At 39.1% G+C, this 19,728-nt stretch overlaps 1 protein-coding gene across 15 annotated transcripts in view; it reads right to left on the bottom strand.

The window, feature by feature from the left end:
- Positions 1–697: 697 nt before the first annotated feature.
- The window catches only part of EMSY (EMSY transcriptional repressor, BRCA2 interacting), a 39,853-nt gene continuing 20,822 nt past the window's right edge, over positions 698–19,728 (bottom strand). For 7 of the 15 annotated variants that reach the window (XM_082784460.1, XM_082784451.1, XM_082784452.1 and 4 more), the window contains 12 exons: positions 18,505–18,654; positions 16,775–16,948; positions 14,564–14,700; positions 12,883–13,056; positions 11,772–11,970; positions 10,726–10,890; positions 10,360–10,518; positions 8,454–8,513; positions 7,243–7,397; positions 5,283–5,846; positions 3,938–4,444; positions 698–2,411 (listed from right to left, as the gene is read on the bottom strand). In XM_082784460.1, coding sequence (XP_082640586.1) covers positions 2,217–2,411; positions 3,938–4,444; positions 5,283–5,846; positions 7,243–7,397; positions 8,454–8,513; positions 10,360–10,518; positions 10,726–10,890; positions 11,772–11,970; positions 12,883–13,056; positions 14,564–14,700; positions 16,775–16,948; positions 18,505–18,654 — 2,639 coding nt within the window. In that variant the 3' untranslated portion in view covers positions 698–2,216. The remainder of the gene's footprint in view (positions 2,412–3,937; positions 4,445–5,282; positions 5,847–7,242; positions 7,398–8,453; positions 8,514–10,359; positions 10,519–10,725; positions 10,891–11,771; positions 11,971–12,882; positions 13,057–14,563; positions 14,701–16,774; positions 16,949–18,504; positions 18,655–19,728) is intronic. The other 8 variants (XM_082784456.1, XM_082784457.1, XM_082784464.1 and 5 more) reach the window with 7 other exon arrangements.

The raw sequence follows: 19,728 nt of genomic DNA, 5'->3' as shown, positions 1-19,728 counted from the left end.
AGCCAGAGGAACCGTGTATGGAAAACTACAGAGGATGCCTTATGCTGGCACCTGCAAAGCCTAACAGGCTACTTGCCCAATCTCACTGGCAGCCGAATCTGTATTTAATAGCTTTTTGTCATTCTGTAGTAATGGGGAACTTTTGGATCAAAACTTAGTCCCTCTTGTTGCTTATTTCCCTAAAACAAGGGTAACAGCTCCCAAATAGCTACCACAACCTGACCCACCTACAGCAGCATACAGGTAGGGTGATTTTGTTTTAACTAGGTGAATACCTAAGCTGTGTTTCACTTCATATATATCCTCTTCCATCCTAAGTAGCACAGAAATCAAATCAGTACCTATTCCAACATAAAGGTAATACAAAAAATAGTTTCCCACTCCACCATTTCCTCATGTTGTATTTATCAGGATACCTCTCCACATAATAAACTGCATGATTTTAGAACTAATCTTTAAAAGGTCTTTAAAAGATGTTTAGATGTAGAGCTAAGTGATATGTTTTAGTGGAGGACTTGTTAGCATTAGGTCAGAGGTTGGACTAGGTGATCTTGGAGGTCTCTTCCAACCTAGATGACTCTGTGATATTAATGGAAGAGAAAACAGAAGGAAAAAAATCTGCATGAAAGTCACAGGAGCTTGCTTTTTCATCTAACTTGGGTTATTTTATAAAGGAACAGCACCATCTAGGGGATACTGCATGCTCTTATGCAGCTGGATACTCAGCACAAGTAAGATGAGTATTTTTTTTTTAGGTTTTGTATTTTTAGTTGGAGTTACTCAAGGTGGAATTTAGTCTAACTACAAGATAAACAGTAAAATCACAGCTTAAAAAAAGACTGACGCAAAAACTGTATTAGACTTTGGATGAAATCTACTTACAGTAGTACTTCAGCACCAAAAAGTGGGCAGTTAGGCTGATAGATGTATATACAATTAAATGATATGTCAAAGTCTTAAAATGCTTAGTTATTTATAATGAAATCTATACAAAACAGTTAAAAACGTGTTTTTATATACATTTGAGAAAAAAAAAAAAAAAAAAAGTATTGTCTTCATTAGCAGAATGTATTAAAACCGGTTCTGTTATCCCATCCAAACCCAAACCTCTCTCTGCGGCTTGTAACTATCACAAAAAACCCAATGTATTGCTTCGACAAGCCAAGTCATAAGGCTAATTTCCGAAACCTACCGCTGCATCACCGATTTCAGCTTTTAAACTCCCCAAAACGGTCACTTTAAAAACAGCATGTAAGAGTAAAATACAGATTTGTAAAAGCCTTAGCTCACTTCTAAATTCGGGGGTTCAGCTTTGAAAGATGCTGAACCGCTTATCCCCCAATTTTGAAAAACGGATTTATAACAAAATACATCCCCCGCACCTCTTTTGTACTAGAATTTACACACCTGCCTGTTTAACAGGAACTTTTTAAACAACTTGGCCTCACTTTAAGTTTCATATTTAAATAAATAATCACAGATTAACTAGAGTAGATGAGCATTTCACGTGCTTATGGCACAGAGAAACACCTCATACACTGTTACCCTAATTCTTGTAAAGCATGAAAACAAAAATCCACTAGCAAAGCCACATTGCTATCAGTTAGTGATTTTGCTTATTTCCAAACATTCACCAACAAGAATTTTAAAAAAATAAACTATATTTTTCGGCTTATGAAAAAATCTTAACTCTAAGTGAGCACAAGTGCAAGAAAGCTAACCAATTCCAAAATTCCTGGGGCTTTTCCAGCACTGTCAGAGACACTTTTTCTCTCACATGCTATTTAAAAATACAAATATTTATTAAACATCTTTTTTTTTTTTTTTTTTGATGGTGTTTTGCTCAACAGCTAACAAAAAGACACAGCAAAATAAGGATCCCTTTTCACTGAAAGCTCTTTCAGTACCTGGGCAAAGGCTTCGATAGCACGAGCTGTAGATTTCGCTGCAGATTTGCTTGTTAACAGGAGTACATTCCACTGTCACAGGTTTACTATATCTCAGTAACTACATCTTTTTTTTTCTTTTTTTTTTTTTTTTGGAAACGATTTTTAAGATGCAGCTTTTGCAATACTGTCTTGTTAAAACACACTGATGCTTCAAGGGTCCAATGAACGACTCTAATAGGCAAAGTGCTCTAAGACATCACAATACGAGGGCATCTTGGAAACTCGAATCCCAAGATATTTTAAAGTGCACTCCCGTGTCCCAATTCCTTAGGATTGTTCAGCAGAACTTTGTGAGGGGCTGGGCTCGGTGCCGTCCTCGGTGCTACTGTCCACGTCTTGCTCCATCGCCGTCTCCTCGTCATCGAGGCGCTGACTGGTGAAGTTGTTGAGTTCCAGGAGCCCGCTGGGTTCCACTACCACATTGGAGCTGGAGTGACAAGGGATGGAATATTGTGGGATGGTCTGAAAGAAAGAAAGAGATTTAAGTTTTAATTTGCACAGCTTTTGCAGGTAAAGGCGTCTGTGCAAGTGCAGGTACTCATGGAAAGGGGCAATTTGGTTTCCAAGAGCACTCCTCCCTAGCTAAGGCCCGTTGCATCTCACGCTACATTAGCCAAAGCTTCAGAGCACCCTTTCACAGGATAAAAAGATAAAAACCTGAATGCTCTTGCTGGTAAGGCACTGCTCTTGGGCTTGGATCTTCACTACAGGTCTGTGACAGATTTCCAGCAGCTAAACTACCGATATCCACCACCCATCACTCCCCACATGCAAAGCAGAGAGAATACTCTCATCGGTCTTAACTTTTTCTAATTTTGTTTCAGACTTGACTTTCAGTTTTAAGGACTAGCTGTATTTCCTGTACATGGTACGATACCAGCTCTGACCCTGCTTCAGAGCTGCAGTAGCACAGAGGCTGAGGAAACAAAATGGATCTAAGCTATTTATTTCTGCTTATGCTGTTGTTGGTTCTAGGAATTAACTCTACATCTTTATACAATTCAAGGTTCTGGGCAGTATTTTGGTTTGGAAAAGCTTGTAGCATGCCACAACGGTAAACGATACAGATTCTCAAAATACACAGTTTTGAAGTAAAATAGAAATCTACCTTCGTCTATTTAGGGAAATGAGGACTAAGAATTAGTACAAAAACGATTTCTACAAAAGCAAAAAGTTAGCTGCAATAAAGATTTTGACAAAGTAATATGAAAAATTTGAAAGTTCTGTACACAATTATTTTTTCCCCGTCAAAAGCATTTCACTGTAACACGATACACAACAAAACCATTTAAATCCACACCATTTCTGTAAACATATACAGTGCCAACTTGTCTACAAAGATTCATCCTATAACACCGAGTCCTCAGATGACTTAAATACTTCACCAGTTGACATTTTGACCACGTATTACATCATAAAACATCATATCAAAGACAACAGAACCAATTAAAAATATTCATCAGGTAGGCAACGATTCAAAGCATTTATAGTCATTTTATCTCCAAAGTGGCAAGATTTCATATGCAAAGTTAACAAACTTTCTTGTGAATCCAGACCATATTTGCTGAACTCTCCCACCCACATAAACCAAAACCCACTACTTCATTTTTTTTTGCCCTAATTATTATACTCGGAGGTAATTCTAAAAGGTATCAAAAAATTCTAGATGACAGTTCCATAGTAAGCGGTGATGGTCACACTTTTAACCGTTTCAAAGGGAGGTTTGTAAGAGATGAGCTTGTTTTGTTTTCTCAACAGAAAAACAAAGGAAGACACTAGGAACACCGTGAATGACATAGTGCCGGAGAAACTCATTTTAACAAGAGCTACCTGCTTTGAAGTAGCAATCCATTGCAAGCATAGGAGTGAAAAAACACAAAAACTGAAGAAAAAAAATACTCGAACATTGTTCAGTTGCTATCATCACATTAGACAAAGCGAGTTTGCTCTGCTCAACCTTTGTCTCATTTGCTCTGGTCTTCGCTTACCTGGATAACAATTTCTGATGAGCTCTCTTCGGCTTTCTTTTGTGATATATTCTGAATGTGTATAAACTGCTTTGTTGTAGGCATTCCTTGTGCATCGAGTTTCCTCTCTGTTACAGAAGGACCAGCAGCAGGAGGACTTGAACTGGATTCTTTACACGGCTGTTGCTGGGGGGTGGAAGTTGCCGTCATCCCTACTGCAGCCACCCTCGGCACCTGGGTACAAGGTGACGCCTCTGCTTCGCTAGCAGGTGTGCTAGTGGACGCGGCCTTGCTGGGGGGCTCCACTATCACAGTTTCTACGTTTGTATCACCTTCCACCACAGACATTCTCAAAACGTCTGCTACTGCTGTCTTCGTGGATGCCTGCGTGGGAAATAGGCTCGTGACCGGCAGTGCCAGCTGGGGCACGGAACTGCCACCTGCTACCTTTGAAACAGAAGGAGGCTGATGCCCCTCAAAAGTTATCTTTGTAACTGTGGATCCTTGCGTTATAATTGGATGCTGCACCTGAAAATCAAATTTTTGTTGTGCATGTTACAGCTAGACTTTTTTTTTTTTTTATTGAAAAATCTAATCATCATTTCCAAGGACAGTATGGCACAAACAACATACTTGCTCTTAGGAAGACAGTTGAAACTCAGTGTTTTAACAAAGGAATTAGCAATGATATGGTAACAGATAATTGAAGCCTGGGGGAAAGCAGCTCTTTGGGCTGCTACGTAAGGATTGTAGCAGTATAATACCACAGCAGCCTCGTTTTCCTTTGGGATTTACATCCCCTTGTGATGTTTGTTAACCCTGTTGTTTTCACATGTACTCCTGAAAGGGCTAAAAAAAATTCTGGAGTTAATTTTTTTCTCCATGTTTCTTAGTCTTTTTGTTTTCCCCTCCCAAGGAAAATCAAATTACTCCTGTACATGAAAGACATTTAACTTCAGGAAGATGTAAACTACAAAGGAAGACGTACAATGGAGCCTTAGGAGACTGCAGTGTATTCATCTTTATTTCCACAGAAATAAAAAGTGCTACGGGAACGGAAATTAATAACGTGTCATATCTAAAAAAATAAAAGAAAATAATTAGGGACAAATTCCATGCACCAATGGTGGCAGAAATTCATAAAAACTGTCCAACAAAACACGTTTGTGAGCTCTATGGATTTTTTTTCCCCTATAACATGTGCTTCTCTTTCCTAGTGTCAACCTTCTGATGGGGGTAATTAACACCAGCGGAATGAGGAGTTCTCTCTTGCCAGGACAAAACACTGCTACAGCGACAGGGTTGGTGTTTTGATTTTTTCCTTGAATAGCGACGTGTATTTTGCATGCTATCAATATTCCGTTACCTGGCTCGCTGGCTGTTTCTCTGAAGAGGCAGGTAGCTGCATTTGACTCTGGGGGGGTTGGGGTTGCACGTAGATTTTTTGTGCCGTTGGTGCCTGTTGCAGTTTGGGCAGCTGCTGCGTGGTTTTTACTGCAAGCACCTGTACTACAGTTTGCTGTGGCTGTGCCACTAAGGTAGGGAGTTGCCTTTCTTTGGCCATCATGTGGTGGGGGGGGTGCTGTGCATCTGGTTTGGTCTGTGCTTGCTCTTGCTGCAGGGGGGTTAGCTTTTGATGCCTTATGGAAAGCTGGGGCATTTGTGGGAGTTTGTGCTGGATTTGATCGGCCTGCAGGTGGATTGTCTGCTTCTGTTTAGTCTGGAAACACTGCAGAGTTTTCACTTGCAGTTGAGTCTGTTCCAGCTGCGGCTGACTCAGTTTTTGCTGTTTTTGTGCCTGCGATTGTGTCAGGGCAGATCTGTAGAACAGGCCGGTCTGAGGATCTAAGGTGTCCATCTCTTCCACTTCTCCCTCCTCCGTTCCAAGTTGTTCACTGTGTTTGGTGAACGCAGTGTGACTGCTTAAGGCCTTAGGAAGAAGAAGTGAAGAGTGAGTTAGTAAAGAGAAATCCAAATTATAAGGCCACACAATCTAAGAACAATTTTAATTCTTCAGCTGTACTACTTCAACTTATTTAACAACTCATGTATACCCTTATGCAGAATTCATTGTTTCTATGCAATCAACAGCTATTTTTTAACACCTTAAAACGTGGCAAGTCCCCAAGTGACAACATTAACTACATAACTAATCCTCAATGGAGATTGGGTAGCCCTTGCTTGCATCAGACAAAGGTTCAAAACCACTAGAACTGCATGGCAGTTGAGCAGGAAGGCACAGGGATTAGCAGGTGGTTGAATCAGTAGCTACTCACAACCAGAACATCTACACAAAACCAGAACATCTACACAAATTCTTACTATGCCTCTTGAAAGCCTTGCTACCTACTCCATGATTTCTGCTGCAGCTCACCATGTACCTATCTATCTATCCTTTCTATTTCAGTACAAGTCCTGCTTTTTCTTTCCCTCCTCAAAATTTTATTACAATTTTTCTTGGGCATCACACAAACAATGTTTAATTTTTCTGATGGAGCAAGAGTTACTGTGCTTTGTAAACCATGGTACAGACATACTAGTTAGTGACTCCAGCAGGAAGAAGCAGCCTACACAAACATCAGTGACAACGTCCTCTTTGCAGGGGGGGTTTATAACCCTAACGTGGCACTGTCCTGGGCCACAGCTGAGGCTGCCAGAGGTTAAAGCATTGCAGAGTTGAGCAGCGTGCATTCGCTGGGTGGGAATCAATTGTACTTGACTGACAAAAAACATCAGTTTTTGAATGAAGGCAGCAGTATGGCTTCAGTAATATTTCTCCAGAAGCTCCCCAGCTTGGGATAAGCTACACAATTGTTTGGGATCCTTACCATAAATGTCTAAATATAATCTTGTTTTTTGATTCAGCAAGAAGAGAAATTTTCATATAATTCATAAACTAAAGACCTTGAATCCAAAAGCCGCTTGTGCTCTGTGGACTGCTCAGATTCTGCTTCCTCTTTCCCTACACTAACACCAATGTAATCTGACGAACACAAACCCCTAAAACACAACATTTAGAAAGAAATAGCTTGTTGCTGACAAAGAGGTGTCACACAGACAGCAAGAACTGAGCTAGGAAAGTCTTTTCCATGGTGGCTGTGGATACCTCTTGCTTAACACTCTCAAGTCATCTCATTAACTGCTTCCCTTTTAATAGGGAAAATAATCACCACCTTCCCCACCAAAACAGGCAACGTTAAACTGAAGTTACGGATTTGCCCTCAGACTTGGCATTTTCAGTGGCACCAACATGCTCATTCTGAACAAGCCCTGGTCCCATACAAAATTCACTGTTTATAGACTGCTCGGAAAAGAAAGGGTACAACCTGCTGCATGATATGGGTAATTGCGCCTGTGGAGGATGCGGGGATAGATTTCACCACAACAGAAGTCTGCGTTGCTGTCTGTGACTGCGCCACGTGCTGCAGCAGAGTCCTCTGGGGCTGGGATGACTGCTGGTGGGGCTGGGACCGATGGCTAACTGAAAGTAAAGAGGTGAGTGGCACTTCTCCAGAACTGACTGAAGAACTTAATTACTTGCTTTCTATTTAACCTTCAGCTGAAAGCATGAGTGAAATAAAAATGTGCGTTTGAAATGCATCTTTTACTGCATGCTAGCTTCAACCTTTAAGTGCACAGCTATTCTGAGAAGCCTCTTAAAATAGCATCTCAGGGGTTTTGCTTTTGTCTTTAATTCCTAAGTAATCATGCTTGGTCCAAATCTCTCTGGTTTCCCTCTCCCAACACAACAACCTTGTATACAGGATCTATAATTTCAGCTAGGTTCATTTTTATATAACCAGCACAACAGCACACAGCAAATTACAGTGTACAATTACTACAAATTATTCTGTAATCTTTACAGGTGCTAAAAGCACCTGCACAATTGACTGCAATTAAGAACAGCAAGCCTTGCTCACTGAATTTCTATCACTGATAAATCACAAGAAATGCTCCAGAGCATAGGCTAAATTTGCAAGATTAGCAATTGGAAAATGCTCTGGTATTAAAGAAAACGAGCAAGGTTGATAAGAAATCACAGGCAAAAAGTGGAGACCTTGTCTTGGGTCTGTGACTCTTGTTAGAGCAGTTACAGCTAAGTTCTGGAGCTACAGTTAGGGCTCTGTTAATTAAACAGTGGATTGACAGAGTAATGATATTCTGGTGAGAAAAAAAAACAACCATTCTATATTGCAGTCACTGATAAGATAAGAATCCAAATTATACGCCTGGCCATACCAATATGTAAATATTTGCTTTAATTAACTTTTTAGTCATACAATACTGAAAAAACAAAGGATAAGTAGTAGTTTATACCCAGATACAAAATAACTGAAAGTTAGAAGATACTAAAGACCTTGCTGAGAGTGTTAAGAAAGGTCTATTTTTGAATTAATATGACAATTTTACTTTCCCACTCCAGGAGAGGAGTTGGATTATATCAGTACCAGCCTGCATGCTGTGCCAGGTCCGTCGTGGATATCCCGCAACAGTTCCTGCACAATTTAAAGCTTCATTTAGAAGTAAAGTTTCTAACCTATATGGTTGTGTAGATATTCTTCCGAATGTGAACCAATACAGTGTTGTCTTCCTGAGTCTGCAGACAGACAAAAATAGTGACACTAAGACGTGTGAACTGCTCCCCTCATCTCACTCGGAAGCACATGTTGAATCCCAGCTCCCAAACAGATTCAAAGGTATCTAAATCCTTCGGTCTAAGCACATGCAGGAGATTTCACAACAGATTCTAGCTTGTAGGCTATCTCACGACTGAATTTTAGCAGAAAATACACCTCCGTGGATTACTGATGAATCCTGGGAAGCACAAATTAAAATGAAAGCAAACACTGCATTACCTGCATGCCCTGCCAGGGTGCACTTAACCTGAGTGAAAGGGAAGGGGCAGAAACCTGAGAGCAAAATAACCAGTTTTGTGCTCTAACAGAGACTGTTGTTAGTCAACCCACAGTAGCCTGCACTTCTCTGGTAGATTCCTCTAAATCATCTCAAAGTTTAAAAAAATAAAAAACCAAAACACCATTTCAAGCAGTAATCACAGTTTGGGGAAGCTTTCAATTTTTATACTCCATATGGCTTCTGGGCTGCAGGAAAAGACTCAAACCTACAGAGATACTGCCTGGAATTCCTTCTTCTCCCCCTAGTTTGCATGAGCTTTTACAAGAAGATCCGGCAAAAACTAGAACCCTGAATGTCAGTGAACATGACTGACTTGTTAATTGAAGATCAGTTTAACATTATTTATGGTACTTTGGAGTCTCTTTAAACAGGGATCCAAGGGAGCATGACTCAAACATTCAAAGCTGAAGCCAGATACAGTAAGTGCTATTTAGAATAACACTAGTCCTCCACCCCCAGTTCCACAGTGCTTAAAATTAGATTATACAAGGGATGAGAGCAAGGGGAGGAGGTGAGAACAGGAAAATTAAAAAAAGGAAAAGATCAGATTGGACATTTAACACTGAGAACACTGAAGTTATGGACAGGTACTTATTCCTCTTTTTCAATGCGTATTTTCAACACGCTTTTTTCCTAATAAAGTAAGTCGGGAGACCAATAATGTGGAGTTAAGAAATTAAAACAGGAAACACATAATTTGATCCTTTCAAGTATATATGAAAGGTAGCTCATAACTGGAGTTCTGGGGGTAGCAGAGAGCATCAGAGATGCATGATACAATTAGAGAGCTGTCCAGTGGAAGGGATTCATTGGGTGAGACAAAAAAGGATAACCAGATAGGAGAATTCAAGAGTTTAAAAAAAAAAAAAAAAAAAAGGGTTGATTCCCAACCATAATTCCAGTTTAAATAATTGTTTTAAAAGTGCAAATTTAGCAGATCCTCTCAGCAAACAATGAAGCTGAGATCTACGCTACCACACTAAATGCCCACCTGTCTGAACAACCTAGTTAATGCTTGCACTCAAGTAACATTTTGCAATTATGGATGAAAATAACTCAAAATCTGCCTTCTCTCAAAACAATTGGTGCAGTTCCTGTAACTTGGACTCAATGATCCTTACGGGTCCCTTCCAGCTCGGGATATTCTATGATTCTATGAACTTCATTTTTACTTTTTCCTTACTAGACATTTTCCCTAAGGACAAGCGGAGCTGCCTTTCCTCACCAACAGATCAGAGGACAGAATATCTGTTCCACTAGGATGCCCTAAAGCAACAACCAATTGTTTCAGTTTGAGACATTCTCCAGCATGCCCTAGAAAAGCAGATGCAGTTTCTGCCCCTTTCTGCACAGGACTTCAAGAATGGAAGAAAATTCAATTCCATTCAGGAATGGAAGAGAATTTGTTTCACTCTAATCCTTAATAGAGGAAATAAGTGAAAGACAACTCCAGAGTAAGAAAACTTCAAATGAAGTCCCCAGACTTCAACTGCAAACCCACAATCATGCTACCTTAAGTCACTTACCAGTTGTGATATATTCGGCAACTAATTCCGACTCCACTACAGCAATTGAAGGGCTTTCTGGAGAATGCCTCTTTTCTTGGGTCATCTGGATTGGGACAGCCATTTGGCTCAAGTCGATGGTGGGCTGCCTTGGCTTCGATTCTAACTTCTCCTTCACTGCTTTAGAAGAAAAGCAGAATTCATTAAAACACATCTCCGACACAAATGCAATGGCTTAATTAAATACACTGTGAATATTATGTAATTGTTTCAGATGGACTTTTACAGGAATTAAGGTGATTATAGAAGATATCATAAATTGCTGCTAAAACAGGTGGCAGCTGAGTGCTTTGAAGTGATCTTAAACAACCACATGCGTTTTCACACCTGTTGTCTGCTGAAGTTCTAGCAAAGCTTTTATCGTGGAAGTAGCTGACTGAGACTCGTTGGATACATCCTGGTAAATTATTGTAGGGCTTGTGTCCACGGCTATTTCGTGTTCTGACCAATCTTGACTTCTTGACGCAATCACATGGACTACAGGCTGAGAATCTGTTCAAAAGAGAACAACAGCATATCAGGTTGACATAAGATCAATTGGGTTGGAGGTCTCTCATCCAACCTCGTGCTCAAAGCAGAGGTAGGGTTCAAAATTAAATCAGGTTGAACTTTGACAAGGATGCATCATCTCATTCTTCAGTTCTCTTGTTTAGTTTTAATTATAAGTGACTCGAAGTAAAACACAGCTAATGTTATCAGGTTTCCAACAAAAAGATCCTGTTTTTCAGTTCTTTATAAAAGCTTTGGTTTGAACAGTCAAAGTTCAGTAGGTTTCTTTGTATGCTGAATTCACCTTGAAGCTTTTCAACAAGTTTTAGTGGTTCAGATCATCAACATGTATTCAGCATTCTCAATTTACACATCATATATTTTGTTAAGTTTGCTGAATCTTTGACATTTTTTAAAAGCTACTTAAAATGGTAGTACAGACCAACAGATAGGAATTATTATAGAAAGTGACTGATAGCACATAAATAAGTGCACGTGTTTTACTGAGAGTCATTTGCTTGTTTGCTTTTTTGTTTGTTTTGTTTTTAAACACAGTGATATACCTTATGGCCACTCCTGACCAAAGGCTGGGTGTTAATTTATAGATAAATCTATTTATTCTCCTCTATCACATGAGAAGTTGCACAGACGAGCAAGCTGGAAGCCGGGAAGAAAACATTATTCCCACTTTTTGCACAGGAAAATGTTGCGTGTAGTAAACAACTCATAGAAGTTAAATAAGCTCACAAGGGCAGCAAATGCTGACGCTCACTGCTAAAAGACTGGGTGAAGAACTGTGCTAAAGAGATGCACTGAAATATATGAATCTTGCTGGCATGTTTGAGAGAAAGACCATTCATATGCTATGAAACACGAATACATACCTTGAGAGCTCTGGGAGGACTCTGTGGAAGAAGAACTGCTATCAGTGTAACTTTGTGGTTCTTCTTTCACTTCTGGGAGAGACGAATTTCCTGTGTCTGCTACCCTTGATGCCTGCTGCAACGTTTCAGTTACCAACTGCCTAGTTTGTTCACTCACAACTGTCGCTTGAAATGTCACTGGCTTTGGTTTTATGAGGACCTAGTTAGAAAGACAGATTGCGTACAGTAAGAGGACTCAAGAAAACAGATCCGAGCAATCAGAGAACAGCGTGCCACAAAAAGATCAAGGTGCAAGACTCGTATAATAGTGGTAACTCGATAAAAGAAATCTACCTGTAAATTCAGCAGCTCTGATTATGAAACCAGTAAATGGCAGTGCACAAGAATGCACATCTCAGTAATTTGGAGCACTTAACACAATGAAGCACTAAACAGTCATTCCTCATGGCTTGACACAATGGCGTGGACAAGGGAAAAGCTACACGGGTGAGCTGGAACATGCACTGGATTGATAAAGACAAGCACCTCTCTTCCTTAGCCCACAATAGTCTCGAATGATCAAGACATGAAATATTATACCTGATGTAACTTTAGGTTTTTTTACATACAAAGTGCAACCAGAAAAAAAAGTCTTAACTGACAGTGTCCAGAAACAAGCCAGATTCTCTATCTATAGCCCCACCAACAATACAAGGCTACAGGGACAACCTGAACATACATCAGTGATAGAGCAGCTCCAATAAGGCTCTCACATTTGACGCATGGCCTACGTCCAGTCTCCACATCTTTACCTTTAACAATCTGATCATTAGCTTTAACATTTAAGAGGCATCCAGAGCCATTGCCAGATAGCTTAAATTTCAGCTATGTAACAGATTTAGCAATTCCTTTCGGCTTGGTCGAGGCCTCCAAGAACAGCTAACGAACACCAACACGGCGCTCAAGAAGCCAGAATCAAGGCCACCTCAATACCTCCCTAAGTCTCGTTCCCCAGAGACACATTCTGCATATATTCATCTTGCAACAGATGTGGCAACACAGTGAAAAAATGATCTATTTCCCGTTAAAATTTAGGGGTACATTTCAAAACAGAAATGGGTCCTCACTGTACCTGCGTTTTCCCTTGCTGACCATAAACAATTTTAGTTGGGATGATTTTGGTGGCTGGCTGGACCGTGGACCCTATTCCTTTTGGCTGTGTAACAATCATTTTTGTGATGGGTCTTGTGGCAGTGATGATAGCAGGTTTTGCTCCTGCTGGCACTGCCTGAATAGTTTTCTCCCCCTGTAGAGAAGCCAAAGTTTACAGGTTAACTGAGTGAAATTGTTCAGCGAGACCCACTTCTCTACAAAAATACACAGTTATTGGTGAGTGTGTGTACCACAAAATCAACCTGCTGCTGTTAGAACTAGATGTATTTAACACAAAGAACATTTAAAGACCAAGAACAAAAAACCCTATGGCTTTGAATGGAAAAGCTACCAAAATCCCCTTTTCCATTGCTTTACCTTTTGAGCTGCTCTGAAAGACTCAGTAAAAAGAATAACTAAATGACACTGAGAAGTTTTTGAAATTGCTTCAAAGAATTCACCTAAATTGGAACTTTCTTCAAATCCTTTGCGAATGTTGTTTTAAAACTTCTTGTTTCTATTAACGCTAATTTTGGCACAACATCTATAAAACCTGAATTGAGATTCTAAAAATAAATTAGAGATCTTTGTATTATCCTCATGACCAAGACATTAATTATGTCTGGACTTCTTTTTCCTAAGTAAAATTTCATTTATTAAAAAGAAAATGCAGATTCACAGCTGTTTCATGGGAAACATTTGATTCTGGAATAGTTCTGACACATGACTAGACTCTTGATAGCTTAAGAAGAGCAAAGAAATTGAGCATGCTTTTTTAGTTCTGCACAGTAACAAACCATACGAGGAACTACGTTAGTTGGCAGTTCTCACAGCACTCCTACTAATTCCCGTCAAGTAGCTGGAAATCCCAAGAGCCATAGTTGTTTCAGAAATATCATCACATTCTCATGTTTCTTACTGTGTAACATCACAAGATTCCCATTTTTGTGAAAGCATGGCTTTAGTTTTTTTTCTTATTTAAACTACAAAAGCAGAAATTTTCAAAAAAAAAAGTTTCCTATCAGGTTTCAAAAAAAAAAAAATCCTACTGAGCTCTGCTAGCCAAGTAGACTTTAAAAGATTCCATGATTAAAGCATTACATCTCACAGTTTTAGCTAGGAATGTAAAGCAGGTTCATCATTTTTGCTAGCATTTGAAGGAAAACCCAGCTGAAGCTGGAAACTTGACTTTGTTCTTTCTACACATCAGGTTATTCAAAAACTAATTTAGCAATATACAGGACTCTTGAACAGGCAAAGGTGTGAAGGGACAGCTTATTTCTGCCCAAAAGATACACAGGTGGATATGCAAGCTTATAACAGGACTGGGGTTCTCATTAGACCACTAACAGGGTAAAATTTTACTTATTTTCTTGTGCTTAACCCCTTCAAGATTACAAAACATTTAATAGTGGAAGAAGGGTAAGCACAAAAGTTTTTATTTTCATTTAACTCTGGGAACACTTCCAGCTTGTTTTAAAGATCTTTCATATCCTATAAAACATACTCACTCTCCAAACACCCCAAACATTAAAGCATGCTGTATCTGTTACTGAGCTCATGCACAATTTGCTTTTAATTGGCATGTTAGCATAAAGAACACAGCAGCTAACACATCCTGTCACTTGGCCATAGACTTTAAACTCAAAATTCTTACTTACCCCAGCATTCAACAACGTTGTGACAACATTTTTGCCTGGAAGCCCTTGAATTGTAGTTCCTTTCCCAGTAGTCTTTTGCACAACAATCACATTGGGTTTGGATGTCATTGGAATCGTAGTGATTTTGGTTGTAGTTCCTTAATTTTAAAGGGAAAAGAAGCAGTGTGAAGTTTCTCACGTGTATATTTCCTTTCATTTCAGAAGTTGGTGAGCTGCACAAGGGTATTTAAATGTGACAGCACAACAAAACAAAGGGTAGCATACATTCCTGTTGTACGTGTTGCCAACTCAACATATAAAGATCAGTTTAAGAACCTTTCTTCTACAGTCAAAACGCATGTGCAGGACAGGAGTAATTCATTCTGTGTTAGTGCAGTCTGCCCCTTCTCATGAATTACAGACCAGACTAATGCAAGTTTCTCAATCTAACACGTCTAACTTTTCAAAGGCTCGTGTTAGGAGAGATAAGGGCAACACTAATACTCAAGTCAAGGTCCTATTTGCACAGATAAGTTGACTGAGATGACTTCAGAGCATACAGATAACCTCTGCAGGAGAGCTTATGTACTGAGATAGAGAAAAGCCTTCACTTTCCAGAACTGAACTGTTGCAATATAAATGACCAACAGTGTACTGGAAAAAAAAAAAAAAAAAAAAAAGCTATTGTTTTAAAAAGCAGTTCTTGAAAGTTGAGTATGTAAGTGTTTTTATTTTTATTTGTTTTTAAGTGCTGTGTTGAATATTTCTCTTCCTTTCCCAATTTTTATTAAATTCCATTCCCCGCATCAGGTTATCTACCTACAGCAAGAGATAAATTTAGACAACCTTCCACAATCTACAAGAGTACACATGCTCACATTTAAGTAATTAATGTTATCAGACTGCCATTCCAAAGATGTACTCAGGCAGCTTTTTACCATCCCTTTCACTTTCTCCCTGCAGAATGTACTCCTCTGTCAATATAGCTGCAATCCCAAGGATTCCTCTCACTACCTTCTACCCACTAGTCATATCTGCTGATACTTCATTAGGTATTTCTGATTAATAGTTGTATTAATTCTGAGAAAGGGAAGATTTGTTTGGACAAGACCATCATCAAGTTTTAGTGACAGGAATTATCTAGATGGCTAGGAAACTGCACCCACAGCTGGGAAAAAAAAAAAAAAAAAAAAAAGAGTATGAATCAACAGCAGTTAAAAAAAAAGCAGATATCCTTTCCAAACTTGTGTTGGAAATCACCCCACCACTCACCATACCTGCAACAGGCTGAAAAAGTCCCTTGTTCCCAACAAAGCCACTCTATTAATCCCAGACACTATTTTGTAGAAATTAGGATGTGAAAAATTGAAGTCTCTCGACCAGACTACGCTCCAGGGTGGGTTTACCAAACTGCCTGTGCCAGGAGCTGGCTGGTGGCAGGCTGGGTCTCTGTTAATCAGCAACAGTGGGAGTTCCGAGTAATTCGGAGACAGGAAGCACAGACCCAGCAAATCCTGCTTCACACCTGCACCCAGCTAGGAATATGAGGCAGACCTTCTCTTCATAAGCACTGTCAAAGTCCAAAACAGACACTGAGAACTGCAACTGGTGCAAGTATGCTTGGTCCTGACCCTAAGGAGACCCTATGTACTGTGGTTACATGGACAGAGAACGTACAGGGTGGTCAGCAGACTGACAAAGACAAGCAGCTGGATCTGCACAAAGCTGTGAGGGAAGATGTAAGGATGGTAAGGGAAAGACAGGCTGACACTATTAAAAAAGAGAGGGAAAGAGGAGACTGCGTAGCTAACTCTACAAGCTACGAAATTAAATTTTATTCTTTTTTTTTTTTTTTTGGCTGTGCAGTGGAAGAAAAATAGTACCATCTACATTACCGAATGTTTTGAACTGGACAGTTTTATGACCTTCCAGCCCTCTAACAAGAGACAATATAGCAGTTTTTCTCCACATTTCTCTTTTCTTTCAGGCTTCCCTCACATTAGATGCTTCCATGTTAAATATGAGAATCACTGCAATCCACAGGAGTACTTTTCTTCCATACCTTCCACCTGCTATTTTCATTTTTATCCTCAGCTATTTTTCTTCTGAGTTAACTTCTCCAATAAAGCCCTAAAATTTATTTAAGCACGTAACCCACAGAAAAGCCCAATTAAAGTAAGTGAAAACTTGCTTGTGACAAAACTTTAAATATTAAACAACACATATGCCTACCAGAAACAATATTACTGCTGATAATCTTGCCTCCCAGCGTAGCCAGTGATTTTGGCACTACCGTAATGATGCTGCCACTTGTGGTTTTCACATATGTTGCAGCCCCTGGGGTTCCAGCCATCCGGGCCCCTATAGAGGGGCTAACTGTTGGCCGCGTATATGTTGCTTGAGTTCCTGTTTGGAAGAGAAAACAATGAAGTTTGTTGTTAGAACATAATTCCCCACTAGTATTTATGGAGAAAAATAAGTTAGTCTAGACAAAGCACTAGAATTTATTCCAAGAGCTCCTAAGCTGAAATTTATCACTACCCCTTACGATCCCACAGGCAGTTTTTAAACCTGCAGAGAAATATTCAAGTATATGCCAGCTTTAAAATAGTCTAAGAGTTTTGTAAAATATTATATTGTATTTTATAACTGCTACTTTTTAATTCATATCCTTGTCCCGAAGGCTTTGTGCTTTTTTTTAAAACTGTTCAATAGCTACATAGATTCTACCTGTATGTTTGCCTCTTGCTCTGTCAGATGCCCAAGAATTCTCTGATGAAACTACCAGAATGGATCCCTCTCTCTCAAAGGATACCTATACTCTCACTTTACCCATGAGACAAATCATTTAAGAACGCTGACAATGACTGATCTAAATATATCTCTAAGTGAAAAGTGCAATTTTACAATGACAACGTAATTTTACAGGTTTAGTAGTTGTATAAGTCCTACCTACTATTTTTTTTAAATCTCTGTTCCTCAGAATGGAAAGAGATTTGAGTCCACAAAAAAAACTTGCTCAAAATAATAGCAGGAGTCAACACTTACACTAACACTGCAATTCCATTCTGCTTGTACGGCTGCAGATAACGCTCTACAGATATTAATTGCTACCAATCACACAGCAAAACAACTTGCTTCAACAGGAAAACCACATGTTCAGATCCAACGGAGCAGAATACAGGTTTTACCAATTAAATGAACTACAGAACTGCTACAACTTTTATATGCTTTGAAATGCCTGTGTGAAGTATTTTAAGAGGTAAAGTTTAAAAAAAGAACATTAACTGTTAGTTTATACTACTATCCCCAACTCATGCTAAAAATTCAGCATGCAAATTAATTTGAGTTTTCAGAAAACTGGGATAAAGCTGCCTTGCAAATTTTCCTCACACAAGTTTTACTTATTTATTTCTGTATTATTTCTGATCCTCAATCAATAAGACACAAATACAATTAGATCCCCAGAAAAACACTGAGTTTAAAATTCAATTTATAGGCTTTTTTTTTTTTTTTTTTTTTTTTTTTAAGTTCACTGCGAGACTATGAGCAAGTCATCTGTCTTCTAAACTCCACATATGTAAACTAGGAATGACGATGACCTATCTACTTAAGGCACCTAAAAAAAATAATTAATGTAAATTATGTAATACAAGATACTACAGAAGTGCAAAGTATTGGTGTAAATTGCAAGAAAACTTCCTTTAAAACAAACTCAATGGCGATGGAATTTTCATGCTTTTGTGAATCAATTTAAAGGGATCATAAGGGAATAAAAGAGCACTCAATGCTACAAATCCTAATCTAGAACAATTATCAACGTTTGTGAATGCACTGTTGTGCTCACTGTTTACAAGAGAGAAGTGCTTTTTTTTTTTTTTTTTTGTAACCCTAGTAAACCTTGTTTTATTATTTGCATGTCTGGGTTTACCCTCCCTTCCCTTCTCAGAACCATAACTTACCAGTGGGAGTAGTGACCAGTTTAGTTGTCATGATAGTCCCATTACTGCTAACCACCATAATAGGTGAATTGCTACTGCTGGGCAAGGTCGCTGTAACTGGTTTGGGAAGGATTTTACTGGGCTGCACCTGTTGAGTGATTATTTTAACACCTAGGAAAGGAGAAAGGTCACTGTTAAAATACAGGCACGAAAAGTTACTTTCTGAAATGTTTTCTCAGACCAAGCCCTAGTGGGCAAGTAGCCTCACGAGGCTTTTATTCTGAGACCAAGTATTCTTGATCCTGAAAAAAATGGTTTTTGTTGTTGTTGTTGTTTTTTTTCTTTTCAGATTTCTTTGCAAATAACAAGACAATCATCATCTTTGCCTTTCACGTGCCTGTTTCAATTCCTAGCTACTCCCACTGAGGCATGGGATTCCATTCCATCATTGATTTGTTTTATTGATCTTTTCTGGATATCAATTTTTTTCATGACTCAAAAAGTAGAACACATTTCCCAGGAACCAACAGGTTACAACCAATACCAAATTGGATTGTATACAGTGAAGGATCTAAAAATGAAGTAGTTCTTCACATATTTAGCCTGTAAATTTTAATACGCCTTTAAGAGCATAGTTGAATTTCATCCCTGTGAAACCAAAAGCTTCCTGCACACCGAGTACTGATGTGCATAAGGAAGCAACTGTGACACTGGCTACACAAGGTTGCTTTCAGTGAACTATCATCTCTCCTCTTGATTTATTGGTTATCTTGAAGTTGCAAAGGAATTGGGATGAAATAAACTAAGTAGAAGCAGCAAGAACAAAAGGATGGGGACACCTTATTATGGCAAGGATTCTGCTCGCTTTCTCTCAGTTTGTGTAGAGGAGTAGTGTACGTGGGAGATTCACTTCTCAGTTGCAAACCACAATTCACGTTGACTTTTCAGAAGTACCCCCAGGCCACTTGCATCTCAAGCGGTGTTTCATGTTGAGATAAATGAATTGAATTGTGTTGGGCAAATGTCATGAAACACCCAGGCTGAAATAAGCCCATCTAAATGCAGACATTTATATTTGTACAATTATTTCTAGGCGAACAATTTTGTCCATTCAGGACATGAAACATCTTCCAGAGATATTTGCTTCTTTCTACGTTGACCATAAAAGCAGTACAAAGCAAGTAAGCTCCAAACTTAAGTGTCATAATGAAGCTGGGAAGACCAAAGCCTTTATCCAGTTTGTCT

This window comes from Aythya marila, assembly GCF_965140915.1.
Source record: "Aythya marila genome assembly, chromosome: 1".
In the NCBI taxonomy this organism is placed as follows: Eukaryota; Metazoa; Chordata; class Aves; order Anseriformes; family Anatidae; genus Aythya; species Aythya marila.
This window is presented reverse-complemented; position numbering and strand designations above follow the sequence as displayed.